The sequence below is a fragment of the Lactuca serriola genome, chromosome 1 (genome assembly GCF_051521515.1).
Source record: "Lactuca serriola cultivar US96UC23 chromosome 1, Lser_US96UC23_V15, whole genome shotgun sequence".
NCBI lineage: Eukaryota > Viridiplantae > Streptophyta > Magnoliopsida > Asterales > Asteraceae > Lactuca > Lactuca serriola.
Window position 1 is genome coordinate 81,930,625 of NC_136408.1, and position 15,851 is coordinate 81,946,475.

The 15,851-nt window shown below is 31.0% G+C and overlaps 1 protein-coding gene across 1 annotated transcript; it reads left to right on the forward strand.

The window, feature by feature from the left end:
* Positions 1-9,733: 9,733 nt before the first annotated feature.
* On the forward strand, positions 9,734-15,025 carry LOC145093453 (protein ENHANCED DISEASE RESISTANCE 2-like). Its single transcript, XM_079031586.1, has 16 exons — positions 9,734-9,975; positions 10,338-10,412; positions 10,514-10,567; positions 10,647-10,712; positions 10,793-10,883; positions 10,973-11,114; positions 11,236-11,331; positions 11,434-11,498; positions 12,388-12,459; positions 12,635-12,784; positions 12,878-13,197; positions 13,293-13,445; positions 13,533-13,676; positions 14,004-14,096; positions 14,298-14,399; positions 14,649-15,025. Exons 1-16 carry the CDS (start codon positions 9,814-9,816, stop codon positions 14,739-14,741), a joined length of 1,878 nt encoding a protein of 625 aa, XP_078887712.1. The 5' UTR covers positions 9,734-9,813; the 3' UTR covers positions 14,742-15,025.
* The last annotated feature ends 826 nt before the right edge of the window (positions 15,026-15,851 follow it).

Genomic DNA, 15,851 nt, shown 5'->3' on the forward strand with positions numbered 1-15,851 from the left:
AGAATCGGAACAAAAAGTTATATCATCCGCGAAATTCGATCAAACATCACATGGAATATGATTTATTTTAAAAAAACAGGTTAGTTTTATGTCTCTATCCATTGATAATCCGAAATTTCAGGACCAATTTTTACTTTTCGCACATGACATTCAAAATCAACGAACCAAACTTGCCTTTAAGGAAATCTTTTAGCAAATAAATTAAATTTTGTCGTAAATAAATAACTATAATTAATTAAAATGTTTATTTAACAGTTGATTATCAATCTATCACAAATAAAAAGCTTTTACATTCTCAAATCCATCATATCTTAATAGAGAAAGCAAAATAGATAGCCTTGTACAAGTTAAAGAGACATCTTGAGGTTTTAAATTGTTATGTTTCCTTTATCATGATTTTTTTAGTTTTTTTCTTTGAATGAAACTTGAGGTTACCGTTTTTAGGTTGATTTTGTCTTTGTTCTATTTTACAAGTTAATTTTAAAAATAAAAAGTTACGACCTCAATTGATCATATTTATTTTAAAACAAAGGTAACGCATAACGTGAAGAAACCAATGATAGCTTTTTTTTTAAAATGCTCTCATAAAATTTACATACATAACAATTCCATCAAATCGCATATTTTAAAATCAACATGTGTATAACATATGATTTGTTCTTGAATATATAATTCTCAAACGGAACAACCACAAAAATCAAACTAAACCAAACAATTAGGTTACACATGTGGTAGCTAAAAGATTTCAAACCATTAAACCAAAAATGATATTCAAAATAAAAGTAACCAAATTTATAATTAAACCTACCTTTTTTGTTTTATAGCAATATATTTTATTTCTTTAACAAATTTGAGATTCACATGTCAATATCTACTATCGTAAATATCCAAAATTTATGACACCCGGTTTTGAACATCACCACCTCCAAACATATATATTTCTTAACGTTTCAAATAAACAACAAATAACATACAAAATTAACCTATTTTTATTCAATTTATATTTTAGAATATGTTGACATGCAACATATATATTTCTTAACATTTCAAATAAACAATAAGTATCATACAAAATTAACCTATTTTTATTCAATTTATATTTTAGAATATGTTGACATGCACTTAGCTCTTAATCATCTGTCTCCCCCCGTATAGTTTATCTTTTTGTTTTATAAATCAATTTTTATTTCACTACTTGAATATATTATTATTACTATAATCTAGAACGGAATTCAATATATTATATTATTTAATGAATCAATATTTTATACAAGGTAGAATTATGATCAATTTATGATGAAGCGTTAAAGGGCAGGCAATGAATGAACATGGTTATCTGCCGTTGCTACGTGTTACTTGTGACTTGTGACCATCTGAATCTGAAGTTGGTGTCGGCGGCGAAAAGTACAAATCAGCCCATGCACAGCCGCCGTGTTTGGGCGGATGGCCAGCTGTAACATGGCTAACACATCATATGAATTATGATATCAGATTCTTGTGATATTAAATTCAAAGTTGCATGGGGCAGATTTATGAAACTTTAAACTTCTGTGCTGTGCTGCACATTTAATTTAATGGATATGATGGTATGGGAGGTTTGTTGATTGTTGACTGTTGATGCACACCCATACTTTAATGCAATCCGTTTCAACTTTCAATTACACCTCCGTTTTTGTTTATATCTAAATGAAAATAACTTTCAAAAACGAACCATTTGTCAGATAAAATGGTTGTTTATATATGTTTTGTTCGTATATATGTTTTTTCTTTTTTTTTTTTGACAAATTGCAAGGAAAAAAAATTGAGAACAAGGTTTAAATTCCAATAACATAATTTTCCACATCCAAAGGACCAGAAAAATCATTGTTTTTTTTTTGAACAAATTGCAAGATAGTCATTATATTACCACAAAGTTTTGATTTTTATACCAAGTTTTTTTCTCAATTATGTTATTATATTTACAATATTGTTTCAATATCAACCAAATGACTAATTCTCTATGTTATCATGATAATCATTTTTTCCGAATTGCAATATAGTCACTAAGTTTATCAAAATTTCGAATTTTACATAAAGTTTCAAATTGAAAAGAAAGTCACTATATTACCATATAATCGCGATTTTGATATCGAGTTTTTTTTTCCTCAATCATGTCATTATATTTACAATTTTATTATAATGTCAACCAATTGAACAATTCAGGAGATTCCAACAAAATTGTAAATGTAATGACATAATTGAAAAAAAAAAACTCGATGTTAAAATCAAATTTTGTTGTAATATAGTGACTTTCATACAATTTTAAATTCGGTGTCAAAATCAAAATTTTGATAAACTTAGTTACTTTATTGCAATACAAGAAAATTGATTACCAGAAGAACATGGAAAGCCGGTCAAAATTATAAATATGATGACATAATTAAGTAAAACAATGGTGTCAAAATCAAAATTATATGATAATATAATGACTTTATTGTAAATTGCTTTTTTTTTTCTACACTTTGTATTATTGAAAAAACCAAAATACCAAAATTAATGAGTAATTTATATATAAATAGATATTTATGTTGATATAGTTTCTTCATATAATACATCTGTTTATTATTTTACTTCATATATTTTCATGTGTATTATTCAATTTGAATAAACAATATATATGATTTCAGTTGACAGGAAGGTCAATGGAAGGTTTTGATGTGGTGGTGCTAATTTCTTTTTAGAGCTTGCGGAATTACCGAAACTTTGTGCTTTTTGGGTCTACTACTCCTACAATTTTTTATTTGTATGATATCTAATGTTGTTGATATGTCGTATTTATGGATCGGTAATAAGAGTAGAAAAGCTAAAAATAATTGGAGTGCTACATAACTTAGTTTTAGCTTGCATTGGTTTGCAATATTTTCTTTCTTGCATTTGGCTAGAGCTCATCATTTAATATAATTTACCACCCTTCAAAAAAATATTCATATTTAACAAATATTTAGTGTCTGTTGAGATCCTAATTAAGTCTATACACATGAGTGTATGTAGGGAAAACCTAAACATAAACATCGTCTAGCAATCTAGATTTATAAATGTGCTAATGTACTCACCCTTTGTGATTGTGTGTGTATGATATATTAAGGCCCTACAAAGTTGAATGAAATAATAAAATCATAAATTTTAGCGTTTTGATGTTGTTATGTCCGTTTGGATAACAAGGATGCACTTACACTTCCAGCATTGTGGTGCACGGATTTGGTTTCGGATTTCCATCGCTTTTGAAGGTTGGCACACCCTCTTGGCCTCTTTTATTGTCTTTGATTTTGCTTGTATCCCTTTTGTTTGTATGTTTTTGTTGCATGTATATATGTCATGTGAAAACAGAATAGTAACATTTGCTGGTTTTATTTAAAAATGGTTAATGATTTCTTTATTTATTTAATGAAGTAATATGTCATGTTAAAACAGAATAGTAACATTTGCTGGTTCCTATATATTGAACTCACTTTGAATTAACCGGGGGTCAAAATAATAATTTGGGCAGCACTTCGGCTCTAAATATGACTTTCGTCGTTGAAAATCGGGCTCTGCGAAGGTAGAGCTTCGAAACCGAAAAGATAAATTTTCCGGGCTTCTCGGGAATTTCGGGGCGTGTTTCGGGTGCTAAAAATGATATCGGGGCTTCGGGGGATGTCAAAATAACAAAAATATTGATTTTGGGGTTAAAAATGGCAAAAGTCTAAAATTCCTCGGCAAGGCTCGCAGGCCTTGTATTTATAGGGAGGAGATCCGAAGGCTCGGATCCAAGGCAATGAGAAGCGAGCACGTGGACCGCATGCGAGGTTCGGCCGAGAAGGGTGACTCAGCGAAGCAGCGAGGTGGCAGCGAGGGAGAGAGACACGCGAAGGGGGAAGGCGAGTCAGCAACGAGGCTCGGAACAGGTGGCGGCTTCGGCGAGGCTCGGACTAGCTCTAGCGATGCGAGGCGTGTCGTATGCGCATTGTGCCGAAGATCTGGGCGAATCGGAAGGCAACACGCGTCAGATCCGGGTAGAGCGGCTATTGTTCATGCGAGGTGACGTGGCAACACTTTCATGCGAAATTTCTCGATTTTTGTGCCAAATCTTGTAAAATCCATAAATTTCGCATACGAGCTCCGTTTTTGACGTTCTTTATATGCACGCATAGCTAAAATTATACTCTACAACTTTCGTTTAGATTTCGTCGGCTAATTTTGACTTTAATTTTAATATTATTATTTTTAACAGACCGGGACAGGAAAATCCGTTAACAAATCATAACTTCTTCATCCGACATCCGTTTTCATCAGAATTTTTACCATTGTACTACTAATGACGAGACCTTCAATTCTCGTTTAGGTTGTGTCGGCTAAAAATCACTCGATCTAAAATTTGAGTTTTTAGTTGTTTACTGCTAAGCTGAAACTTCGAAAAATCATGACTTCTTCATACGAAGTCAGATTTTGGCGTTCTTTTTATCGAACTTCTCGGTTTAACGAATACTACGACTTTAATTTAGATTACTAAGGCTAAAAATTAGTTTATCAAAAACTCACTTGTCACATCATTCGGCGTCGTGCCGGTTTTGTCGTGGATCTTCGATTGGTCATAACTTCTTCGTTACAACTCGGATTTCGACGAGGTTTTCGCCTAAACACTTCTAACGAGATTCTCTACAACATCAAATAATAAAAGTTTACTTATTTCTAATTTTATATTTTCGCTAAATTTTCATTATTTGGCTATTAATTGGAATCTCATAAGACTTCCAATATTTTATGAGTGATTCTAAACATAGTTTTACTTCATTTCTAGTAAAAACTATCTGTTAGAACTCAACACTCAATTTTATTCACTTTTAATAATAACAATACACAATTTCAGAATGTGTATGTTACAGTTTGAGTTCATGTCTTGGGGAAAGGTTCTTAATGGGTAAAGTTGGAAACTTTAACCTTTTAGACGTATTTCCAGCTTGAATCCAAAAGATAGGGCCTTGATTTGAAGAATAGGGACTTAATGCATTAAGAAAGTTGACAGACTGAAGAACTCATCGAGTTCATAAGAGAACTCGACGAGTTGTACTGGAAGTGTCCCGACTCTATTGGAAAAAAAGAGGGACTCGACGAGGTGTAAGAGAAACTCGACGAGTCAACTCGGGATATCGCGATTCTGTGAGTCAAGGAGGAACTTGGCGAGTTGGAGGAAAACTCAACGAGTTGGATCGTGATTCCATGATTTTATGATTCTTGAGAACTCAGCGAGTTAAAGGTCAAACTCGACGAGTCCAGTCAACTCGGAGCGTTGACTTTGACTTTGACAAAAGTTGACCCATAAGGGATTATGAGTATGAAAGGGTAATTAAGGAAATCTTTCATGTTTAGGAGCTTGATTTTGGTTGACATTTGGAGTCGAGGATTTTCAGCTACATTCCAATTTTCGAGATAAGTTACCTTCCTGTATGAGTGGGTCGAAGGCACCAATGCCGACCCACTAGTAGTTATTGTAGTAGAGATGATTTTCTTTGTGATAATTGTCTGATATGCCACTATATGTTATGTTTTATGTGCTCATTTGCTATGTTATTATGTGGTAGCGGTAGGGGAAAAATAGACCCTGTAACTGGTTGGAATACACTGAAGGGTAGGTCGGGTACCCAGATATGTCTGACAATATGTTTATGATATGTTATTATGTGGTAGTAGTAGTAGTAGGGGTGAAATAGACCCCATAACCGGTTGAAATATATTGGAGGGTAGGTCGGGCACCCAGATATGCTTGACATGGTAGGTCGGGCACCCATATATGTTTGGCAGTATGTGATTATGTGGTATGATGGGGAAATCACTAAACTTTGTGCTTACGGTTTTCAGTTTTTGTTTCAGGTACTTCTTCTTCGAAAGGAAAGGACTTAGTATGATTGCAGCGCATCACACCATGATTTCCGCACATGAGATCTTTGAGAGTTATACTATGATGTTGTTTTATTATGACATGTTTTGATTATTGACATATTGGTTTTGACATGGGATGACACTATGGATGTTTTAGACTATTGGTTTTATAATCACTTAACTAAAAATGAAATTTTTGATCTTGAATTTTGAGATGTTACAATGGATGTAAGAATATTGAGAAATAGAAGTGTTTGTGTGAAGTTGTTGTGTACAAAATGTTAAATTAGGTTGTTATTTATATATGAAAATTTGTAAAAATAAAAATAAAAATAAATTTCTAACTTTCAAAATGAAAGGACAAAAGGTCGAATTTTCTCCCATTATGGAATGTTACGGGGACAACAACATGTAACATAACACGTAGGGGAGGCGTGTTCACATGTGGTAACGTATGCCACGTGGGTATAACACGCCCCATGTTACTGGTTATCACATAACCTGACTACTAATTTTTTATGATTATTGGTCAGTTCTTTATTTTTTGTATTTTTTATTGTTGATCTAATATATTATCCTATAAATATCAGTCAATGTTGGATAATAGGAGAGCTACGAATTGAAAGCATGAATTTAGATACATACGACAATCTTGCTTTGGGGGCATTTATGAGTGGCTTAAATGTGAATGAACATTTGAGAAATTTCAAAATGGACTCTTTGTAACTGTAGATGGCAACGACTATCGGATGAATGCATGTTTACCATGTTGACCTATCACTATAAATTTTGTGTGGATTGAGCGTTTGTCTCAATAAGCGGGACCCTAATGAGTTTCTTTGTATGTTTTTAGAGTAGTTGATGTTAGATTGTCCTTTGATTACACTAACTACAACATAAACACTCGCTATGACTTTTCATTATAAGATGACTTGTATTTATTGGAAATCTTTTTCAAAGGGTAGTGACTTGTATACAATATTTTTTAGTCATACATAAAAATTTAAGCATTATATGGTTGTACTATATAATTATATAAAACATAAATTGTTGTGTATGACAAAAAAATGTTGTGCATGGATCATCATACTTTTTCAAATCCTATTTTATTATGATAGTTGTTGTGTATAAAATTTATGTGTATAAAACACATGTGCAATATATATTTCAAGGTTTTAAATAAAGTTAGGCGTGACTTGGCGGCAATGTCAAGCCTCGAGTTTTTTTGAGTCATGGCGAGCTACGTCGTTTATAAAGCGTGACGGAAGGCGGCAATTTTGCATATATATATATATATATATATATATATATATATATATATATATATATATATATATATATATTCTATTATTCAATTTTATATAGATATATGACTTAAGGCGACAGTTTGTTAAAACTTTGCGGCAAATACAAGCGTTGGAGTCATGACACACCATGACGAAGCCATAACAAACTTTTTAGGACTTTGATATATTTTCATTGATTACTTTTTATACTTTGCACAAAAAAAATGAAATTTTCATAAATGGTACTAATCTTAATTTTCATCACTTAAACCGTAATGATTTAAAACGATAGAATAACATTGCAAACATATTACAAACATATTACACTATCATTACATTGATTACAAACTTATTTTTGACAAATATATCAGGAATCTGTAACGGATACAATGCTTTTTCGCATTCAATAAAATGTTTTCTAATTCTAACGTCTGCATGACAGTTCTGTTATACCTTATGCCTGTTAATCTTCATATCTGAACCATCAATCCAATTTTCTACAACTTTTGGTTTTTTCTTAGTATCAACTACCCATTCTTTATTTTTCTTCCATATTGAGAGAACGTCGCTACATTCATTAAGTATCATGCTCTTTTCTGAGTCCTTTCAGTTGGCTTCTTCGGCCTGTGTCATCACTTCAAATATATAATCAACCATCTTAGTTGGTAATGATTCATTCGGGCCACCAGAAACTGCGTTTCTCTTTGCAATGCCAAACACCAACTTTAGAGTAAGTCGTTTTAAAATGAATTAGAAAATTTTATGATTAAAACATTTTATATAGTACTAAATAAAATCATAGGTGATAAGTAAATATTGTTTGTTGCATTTACAAATAAAATCGTAGGTGATAAATAAATATTGTTTGTTGCATTTACAAATAATATGGTAGGTTGAAAGTAATTATTGCCTAGTTAACGGAAGTTGTCCTAAAAATATCCATCTTTTCACAAATAGCACCTATCACATTTCAAATTACATTTTGTGAAATTTATGGCTAGTTTGATGATTTAACGAATTTTTGATTGTTTTATTGAAAAATGGTTAATGAGAGAATATATATATATATATATATATATATATATATATATATATATATATATATATATATATATATATATATATATATATATATATATATAGGGGCGGACCCAAGAATTTTCCAAAGAGGGGGCAATTTTTTTTATAACTTTTTTTATGGGGGGCAAATTTTTTTGATGAGTCAAAATATATACTTTTGAATGGTTAAAATATATTTTTTTGAAAAAAACCTATTTTTTAATGAATTTTTTTGTTGTGGGGGCAATTGCCCCCATTCTAGGACCGCCCATATATATATATATATATATATATATATATATATATATATATATATATATATATATATATATATATATATATATATATATATATATATATATATATAAAGCAATATAGGGCGTGTTCGGCAAAATTAACGTGTAGCGGGTAGCTTGTAGCGTTTTGTTAAATGCTACATGAAGTAACATTTGGAATTGGAGCGTTCTGTTTAAACTAAACGCTGGAAACTTGTAGTGCCAAACAATATTTTCTGTTAAAAAACGGAACGTTTTGTTAAACGCTAGAAGCTAGAAGCTCTTAAACGATCCCAAACGTTTCGTGTTGAACACACCCATAATGTTTTGCTCTGTTTGTCTCCCACATCTCCTTTTCAACCAAAGAAATTACTTAAATATGTGATTGTCTTCCTTTACCTTTACCTTGTGGAGATATAAATCAATTGTTTAATGAAATGTCCCAAAAAAAAAAGTGGTTGTATTTTTAAAAGTAAATGTCACTAATAGTCTTATACTACTTGATGGAGGCTTAAATTATCTTACTTCTTTCTTTGATTCATCCCCCACATGATTTTTCATTAATTGTTACACACATATTATTAGAGATAAAGAATGATGCATGTGATTACACATGTTTTTATGGTTGTTATGGCAAGTAAACAAATAACAAAGACCATCAATTGGTACACATATATTGTAGAGATGATAACATAAAAGTAAATAAATTAAGATAACATAAGGGATAAACAACAACATTAATTGGTACACACATGTTCAATAGAGAGTTTTATCATCTTCTAAGAGCCACATCATATTAATTGGTATACACATGTTCTAGAGGGTTTTATCATCTTCTAAGAGCCACATCACATCCACAGAGAGCAGGGTTGACAAGTGAAACCGAAAAACCGATTCAAACCTGTTCAAATAGTTAAATGATGATAAAATCAAAAAATTTAAGACTTAATTAGCATGACTAAAGCTTGATTTCGAGACTTCCATGATAAAAAGAAAGTCACACTTCTAAATAAAAACTACTACCAAAATTATAATTCACTCGATATATTTTATCCGAATACATGTTACGGTCAAAATTAAAGACGTTGACTTTCTTTGTGAATTAAGTCCTTATGGCAGGACAATGGGCCCACACAAAAGTTATCACAATCGGATCCAACACCGGGTATATAATGTCACTTAATGGCTTCCTTCCACTTCCATATATGATCAGACTGGGAAGGACAACTCTGCAGAAAACAGAGTTGCTCTGTTTTTCAACAACTTGAAAATTCAGACACACACGACTACTCCATCTCATGGATGGGTCATCGAAAGATGATGAAATCAGAATCATGGAAGGTTGGCTGTATCGCATTCGCTCCAACAAATTCGGATTTCAATACTCGAGGAAACGATACTACGTTCTTCAAAATCACCTTCTGAAAAGCTTCACTTCTGTCCCAATTTCCATCCATAATGTTCGTATCCCTTTCTCGTTATCTCATTCTAAGTTTTCTTGTTTTCAAATGGATTCAAGGCGCGAAGAAATTGAAACCGCCTTTTTCTAGTAGAAGAGAGCAAAACGATGATCATTCAAGGAATTTCTGATTACTTTTATGCCTGATTGTATAAATCATTGCTCTAGTCTCTATTTTGTTTTGGGTTTTGTTAATTTTTTGTTTTTCCTCCAAAACCAAGCATCAAAAAGAAAACCCTACTCCCTCTGTTCATGTTATTTGCTGAATTATGCATTTCACACAAAGTTTTTAACAATTTATTTTCCATATCTGCAAACTCAGAATCTTCAAAACTTACAGAGGAATTTGGTTTGTTGTTCCAGGATCCTGTTAGAACTGCCTTTGTAAATTCCTGTAGTTGTGTAATGGAGAGTGGGAAAAAGAGCATTCGAGGAAGGGTAGTTAAATCCTTTTTTTTTTAATTAGATCAAAGAAATTTGTAAAAAGTTAAATTTAATTGAAAGCCTCATGTTCTTGATTTTCTTTACTATGTTTGCAGGTTTTCTTTATTTTCACTCTTTGTGGAATTTCTAGCAATGGGGTTAGTGTTAAGGTACATAAAGTCGATAACTTTTTTAAAAATTCTTTTTTATAAATCCTACGAATTCTAATTGTTAAACTTTATATAATAGTTAGGAGCAAGAAACCCTGAAGAAGCTGCAAAATGGGTTGAAGCCTTTCAGAAAGTATCTCTAAAGGTAAAAAAAAAAAAAAAAGTTCAAAATAAAATCCCTACTAATTATTTTCACTAATCACTAATATCTTCCATCAAATACAGATGACCCAAAATCCTCTCTCTTTAGTCTCAATTAAAGATCATAAAGCAGCTGACGTGGCATCTTACTGGACAATCTTTGGTTGTCACAATGGTAAACTTAACAAAATTAAATCTTTTTTTTTTTTAATTATATTTATGATCTCTTACTTTCCATGGTTAAAAGTTGTTTTCTTGATTAAGGTCTCAGACTATTTAAAGAAACAAGAAACGAATATGATCAAAATAAAGTTGTTCATCCCGCAATAGCTGCCATGAGTGTGATTGATGGAGCTCCAGAAGTTGTATTCCAAATACTTATGTCTCTTGGTTCTACAAGATTAGAGTAAGCGGTTCTTTTTTTATTTTTATTTTTATTTTTTTATTAAGTCATGTATGCATAAAGTGTTATATACATGAAGAATGTTTCTTAATGAAAAGTGTGATTATTTGTATATATGTTGTAGGTGGGACTTTTATTTGAAGAAGGGTAGTGTGATTGAAAGTATAGATGGTCAAACTGATATTATTCATAAGCATTTGAATGGTGATTGGTTACCTTGGTATGTAGTCTTTTTATTTGTAGCATTTGTTTTTTTTTTTTTTTTGGTTATTAGGGTTTATATGTGACATAAATAAATTTATTCGTGAATGTTTACATTTAGGGGGATGAAACCAAGAGATTTATTGTTGCAAAGATATTGGAGTAGGGAGGAGGATGGAACATATGGTATGAGACTATATGTTTAATTAAAGGGTTAATGTCTTTTATATAAACAAAAAAAAACACTAATTTAAAATTTGAAAGTATGCTGTTATTTTATGACTTTAAACTTAAAATCTCAAAATAAACAATAAAAATGGGCAAGTCACTACAATAACCAAGACTAGGAAGGTTGTATCCCAAATGGCTCATCTTTTGAACATTTATCACAAAATGACCATATATCATCAAATACTTTTAATTTTTTTTTTTACAAAATTGCTTTATCAATGGTCTCCACTACCACAAAAAAAAATTAAAAAAAATAACATCATTTTTCATGAAAATTATTTAATTTTGTGAAAATAAAAATATTAACAGACTTTTTTATAGATTTTTCAGGTGTGGACTCTAGATATAGAAATTTTGTTTTGAAAAAATATATTAAAAAACTTACTCCCTATTGTAAGAGTTTTTTTTTTTTTTTTTTTTTTTTTTCTACGAAAGCTTGTAAATTAACAATCCATTGCATTGAATTTTATGGTGGGTCCCATAGATTTTCAACCCGTTGTTAAATAGTCAACTTATACAAAAATAAATGATACAAATAAAATTGGTGGGCCCAATAGTAAATTTATGAAAAAATGGATTGATGACATATGTGTCATAAAAAGCTTAACAAATAAGCTCTCCAGTTGAGGATATGGATGCCTTATCTAATGACTTAAAATAGAACAAATTTTGAAAATATATGAAAAAAGATTGACATATCTAGGACAATTTAAAAAAATAAATAATACCTTTCTATTTTGAACCTTTTTTAGTGCCAAGAATGCCCCCCACTTTCTAAGATAACTTATGCTCAACTTCTATAAATGGAAATAACTCTTTTTTGTGTACTTTGTTTTTTTTGCAGTTATCCTTTATCATTCTGTACTTCACAAAAAGTGTCCCCCTCAAAAAGGCTACGTCCGTGCATGCCTTAAAAGTAATGTATGATGATATTTTTTTTACACGACAACAAACAACCACTCTCTTTTATCATGTCAAAACTTCCTTATATATAATTATATATAATTAATAAAAACACTTATCCCTTTTACAAAAGATACATCCACAAATACTTAAAATGGCAAATAATAATCTAATAATTCTATTTTCAGGTGGAGGATACGTAATATCACCTATTGATCATCAACATAAACAATCAGTAGTCAGACACATGCTTGATATTGACTGGAAACTTTGGAGATCTTATAAATATTTACAAAAATCTCAATCTCTTTCAGTTCACATGCTTGGAAGACTTGCTGGTTTGTTTCTTTATTATTATTATTAATTATTTTTTATTTTAATCATCATTATATATTCTACCTTATTTAATTTCCATCTATATATCTATGTAGCTTTGAGGGAATTCTTCAAAACAAACATATCGAGTTACTTATCTGAAAGAAAGGATTTAAAGAACGAAAACGAAGATTTATTTTTAGAAATGGAGGATGAAGAATCAGAATTATCAGATGAATTCTTTGATTTTCCAGAACCTTTTGACGATGATCAATTAGAAAGTAAGGAAATGGTAGCTCGAGAAGATGGGTTTTTATGTAATTACAAATTTACCCTTCCAAAAGATGAAAATGGTGATCTACCAAACAGTTGGTCAGTTCCAGAACCTTCGTTGTTTCAAATACGTGGTGAAACTTACTTCAAAGACCATAAGAAGGTATAGACTATAGAGAATTATATTCACTTATTACGTTTTACATTTTTTTTAATGTTATTTATTATGTTTATTTGCATATGGGTTTTAATTTCAAGATTCATGCAAAAACCACGTTGATGCAAACTATTGCTGTGGATTGGTTGAGATCAGATAAACGGGAAGATAATCTTGCTGCCCGATCGGGCAGCATTGTTCAGAAATTTGCAGCCCGTGGCTGCCCGGAATTTTTCTTCATTGTTAACTTTCAGGTCATTCTTGATTACTTTTATACTATATTACAAAAAAAGAAAGACTTTTGACACAATTGTAATTTTACTTTTGTGATTAATGATCAGATTCCAGGTTCAACAACTTATAATATTGCTTGTTACTATATGACAAATACTCCTCTCAAAGATTTGCCATTACTAAAGAAATTTGTAGAAGGAGATGATGCATTTAGGAATTCAAGATTTAAGCTCTTACCTCATGTAACTAAGGTAAGTTTTAAGTTTTAAGTTTTAAGTTTAAGTCACTTTTATTATCATTTCAACACTTTTTCATTGTTGATTGAGCAAATCACAAGAATGGTCCCTCTGCTTGACATGAAATCGCAAATTTGGTACTTTTTTTTAAATCTTTCCAACTTCACTACTATCTTTAGTTTAAAAAAGGTCATTTTTCATTATTCATGAACTAACATTGAAACAAGAAATAAAGTTGGGGGCAATATTGGGATGATTTAAAAAAATAGACCAAAGTTGCGATCTTGTGTAAAACATAAGGACCGTTTTTGTAATTTATCCGATGTTGATTTGGACTACTAGGGGCCATGGATTGTGAAGCAAAGTGCTAGTAGAGCCAGTCTCGTGGGCCAGTTGCTTAAAGTTAACTACATACGTGGGATCAACTACATCGAGGTAAAAAAATTAAAATACGAAGTCAATTTTATTATATGGTAATCTTTTTTTGTATAAGCTTATAATCAAATAAAGTATCAATCAATTAGTCAATTCTTATTTGGGTAATTGGGGATTATATACTTATAACATAGACTCTGTTGATTTTGAAAATACGTTTCCTAAAATAAAAATTTAATGAAAATGTGTTACTCATTTTAGGCTGATATTGATGTTGGATCATCTACACTTGCAAGGGGGGTTGCTAGCACTTGTCTGAGTTATTTTAGTAGTTTGATATCTGAAACAGCGTTTGTGATACAGGTAAATTAGTTTTTGCTATTGATTAATGTCTTAAATGGGTAACGAATTATTATTATTATTTTTGTTTACAAAATACTATTGTTTTAAAAAAGTATCATCATAAGGTAATCAATTGGAACTTTTATATTATAAAATACTAATATTTTAATGGTATTTTTGTCCAAAAAACAAATAATTATTTGTATTTTATAGTAAAATAAATAATTCGTTACATGTTTATGACATTAACATTTTATAAAACTTATGCAGGCAAATACACAAGATGAGCTTCCGGAACATCTTTATGGTGCATCTAGACTAAACTATCTTGATGTTTCAAAAGCTTTCTGGGCAAATCCTTGATCTAAATGCTTACCTATTGTAATTAAACAATTACAATATGGATTTTCATCATTGCATTGGAATTTGAAATCCAAATTGGAAACTGGTAAATTGCATATAGAGTAAATAGGTATATGATTGTGATCAATTCTGTGAAGATTTGAAATGGTAATTCAACTTTGTGTTTTTGTAACACTTTGACTTGTATCAGTTAAAGGTTTTCTTAAAAGAGAAAACCATGGATATAAGTGTGGACTTCTTCGGTATTCTTATTTCACCTCTAATAAAGTCTCTCTCTCTCTCTCTCTCTCTCTCTCTCTCATATTTTTCCATTGAACTTGTTGAACTGTTCAAAAAACATCCTTATGACCTGCTATCGGATGTTTAGTCGGTTTCCGACGAACTTGTGAGCTCTGGTGCCTCCGGTCATCTTCTCCAGCGAGGCTCCGGCCAAAAACACCAAAAAACTTAGATTTATGTGTTTTTCCTCTAGAAAGTCTTCAACCTCGTCACCCAGATTAAACATCTTCAAGAACAACGATCAAAAAACAAGTTCATTAGAAATGATTTCAGATTTGCGTTTGAGTGTGTGTGTGTGTGTGTGTGTTAGATCTGAACAAATTTCGAACATAATCCCATATGAAGACTTTCTTCGTCTTTTGGTTTTACAGACCCATTTGATGTCCTTTCTATCGTTGTCGAGCCGTTGTTTGATTAATGTCTGAAGAAACTTTGAAATTCTGATCTGGTCAAACGTTTATGTATATGAAGCAACAAACTTCAATCAGATCATCACAAGTTCATCTTAATTCTACATTTTTCGAATCAATAAAAAAAATCGACTGTATCAAAATACGAGTTATGTTCTTAGTTGTTTTCAGAGTTTTATTAACTAGCAAAATCCAAAAGTAATCTCGTGAATTAACTAATATGTCTAATATTAAAAGCCTAAAAATCGAATCATCAACCGGAAGATAAACAATATTGAAGAAAACTCATATAGGAAATCATTGGAATGGGAAAAAAAGAAAGAAGAATCAAACTTGGGGAACTTGATAGATGAGGAAAACGATGAGACCTAGAAAAGGGGCATTGAAGGAATCATCAATGTTTCGAACATAATCCCATATG

Coding starts and splice junctions, on each gene's coding strand:
- LOC145093453 (XM_079031586.1), top strand. CDS start 9,814: ATGGATGGGTCATCGAAAGATGATGAAATCAGAATCATGGAAGGTTGG. Junction 13,677..14,003: donor TCTTACCTCATGTAACTAAG/GTAAGTTTTAAG, acceptor TTGGACTACTAG/GGGCCATGGATTGTGAAGCA. Junction 14,400..14,648: donor AAACAGCGTTTGTGATACAG/GTAAATTAGTTT, acceptor AAACTTATGCAG/GCAAATACACAAGATGAGCT.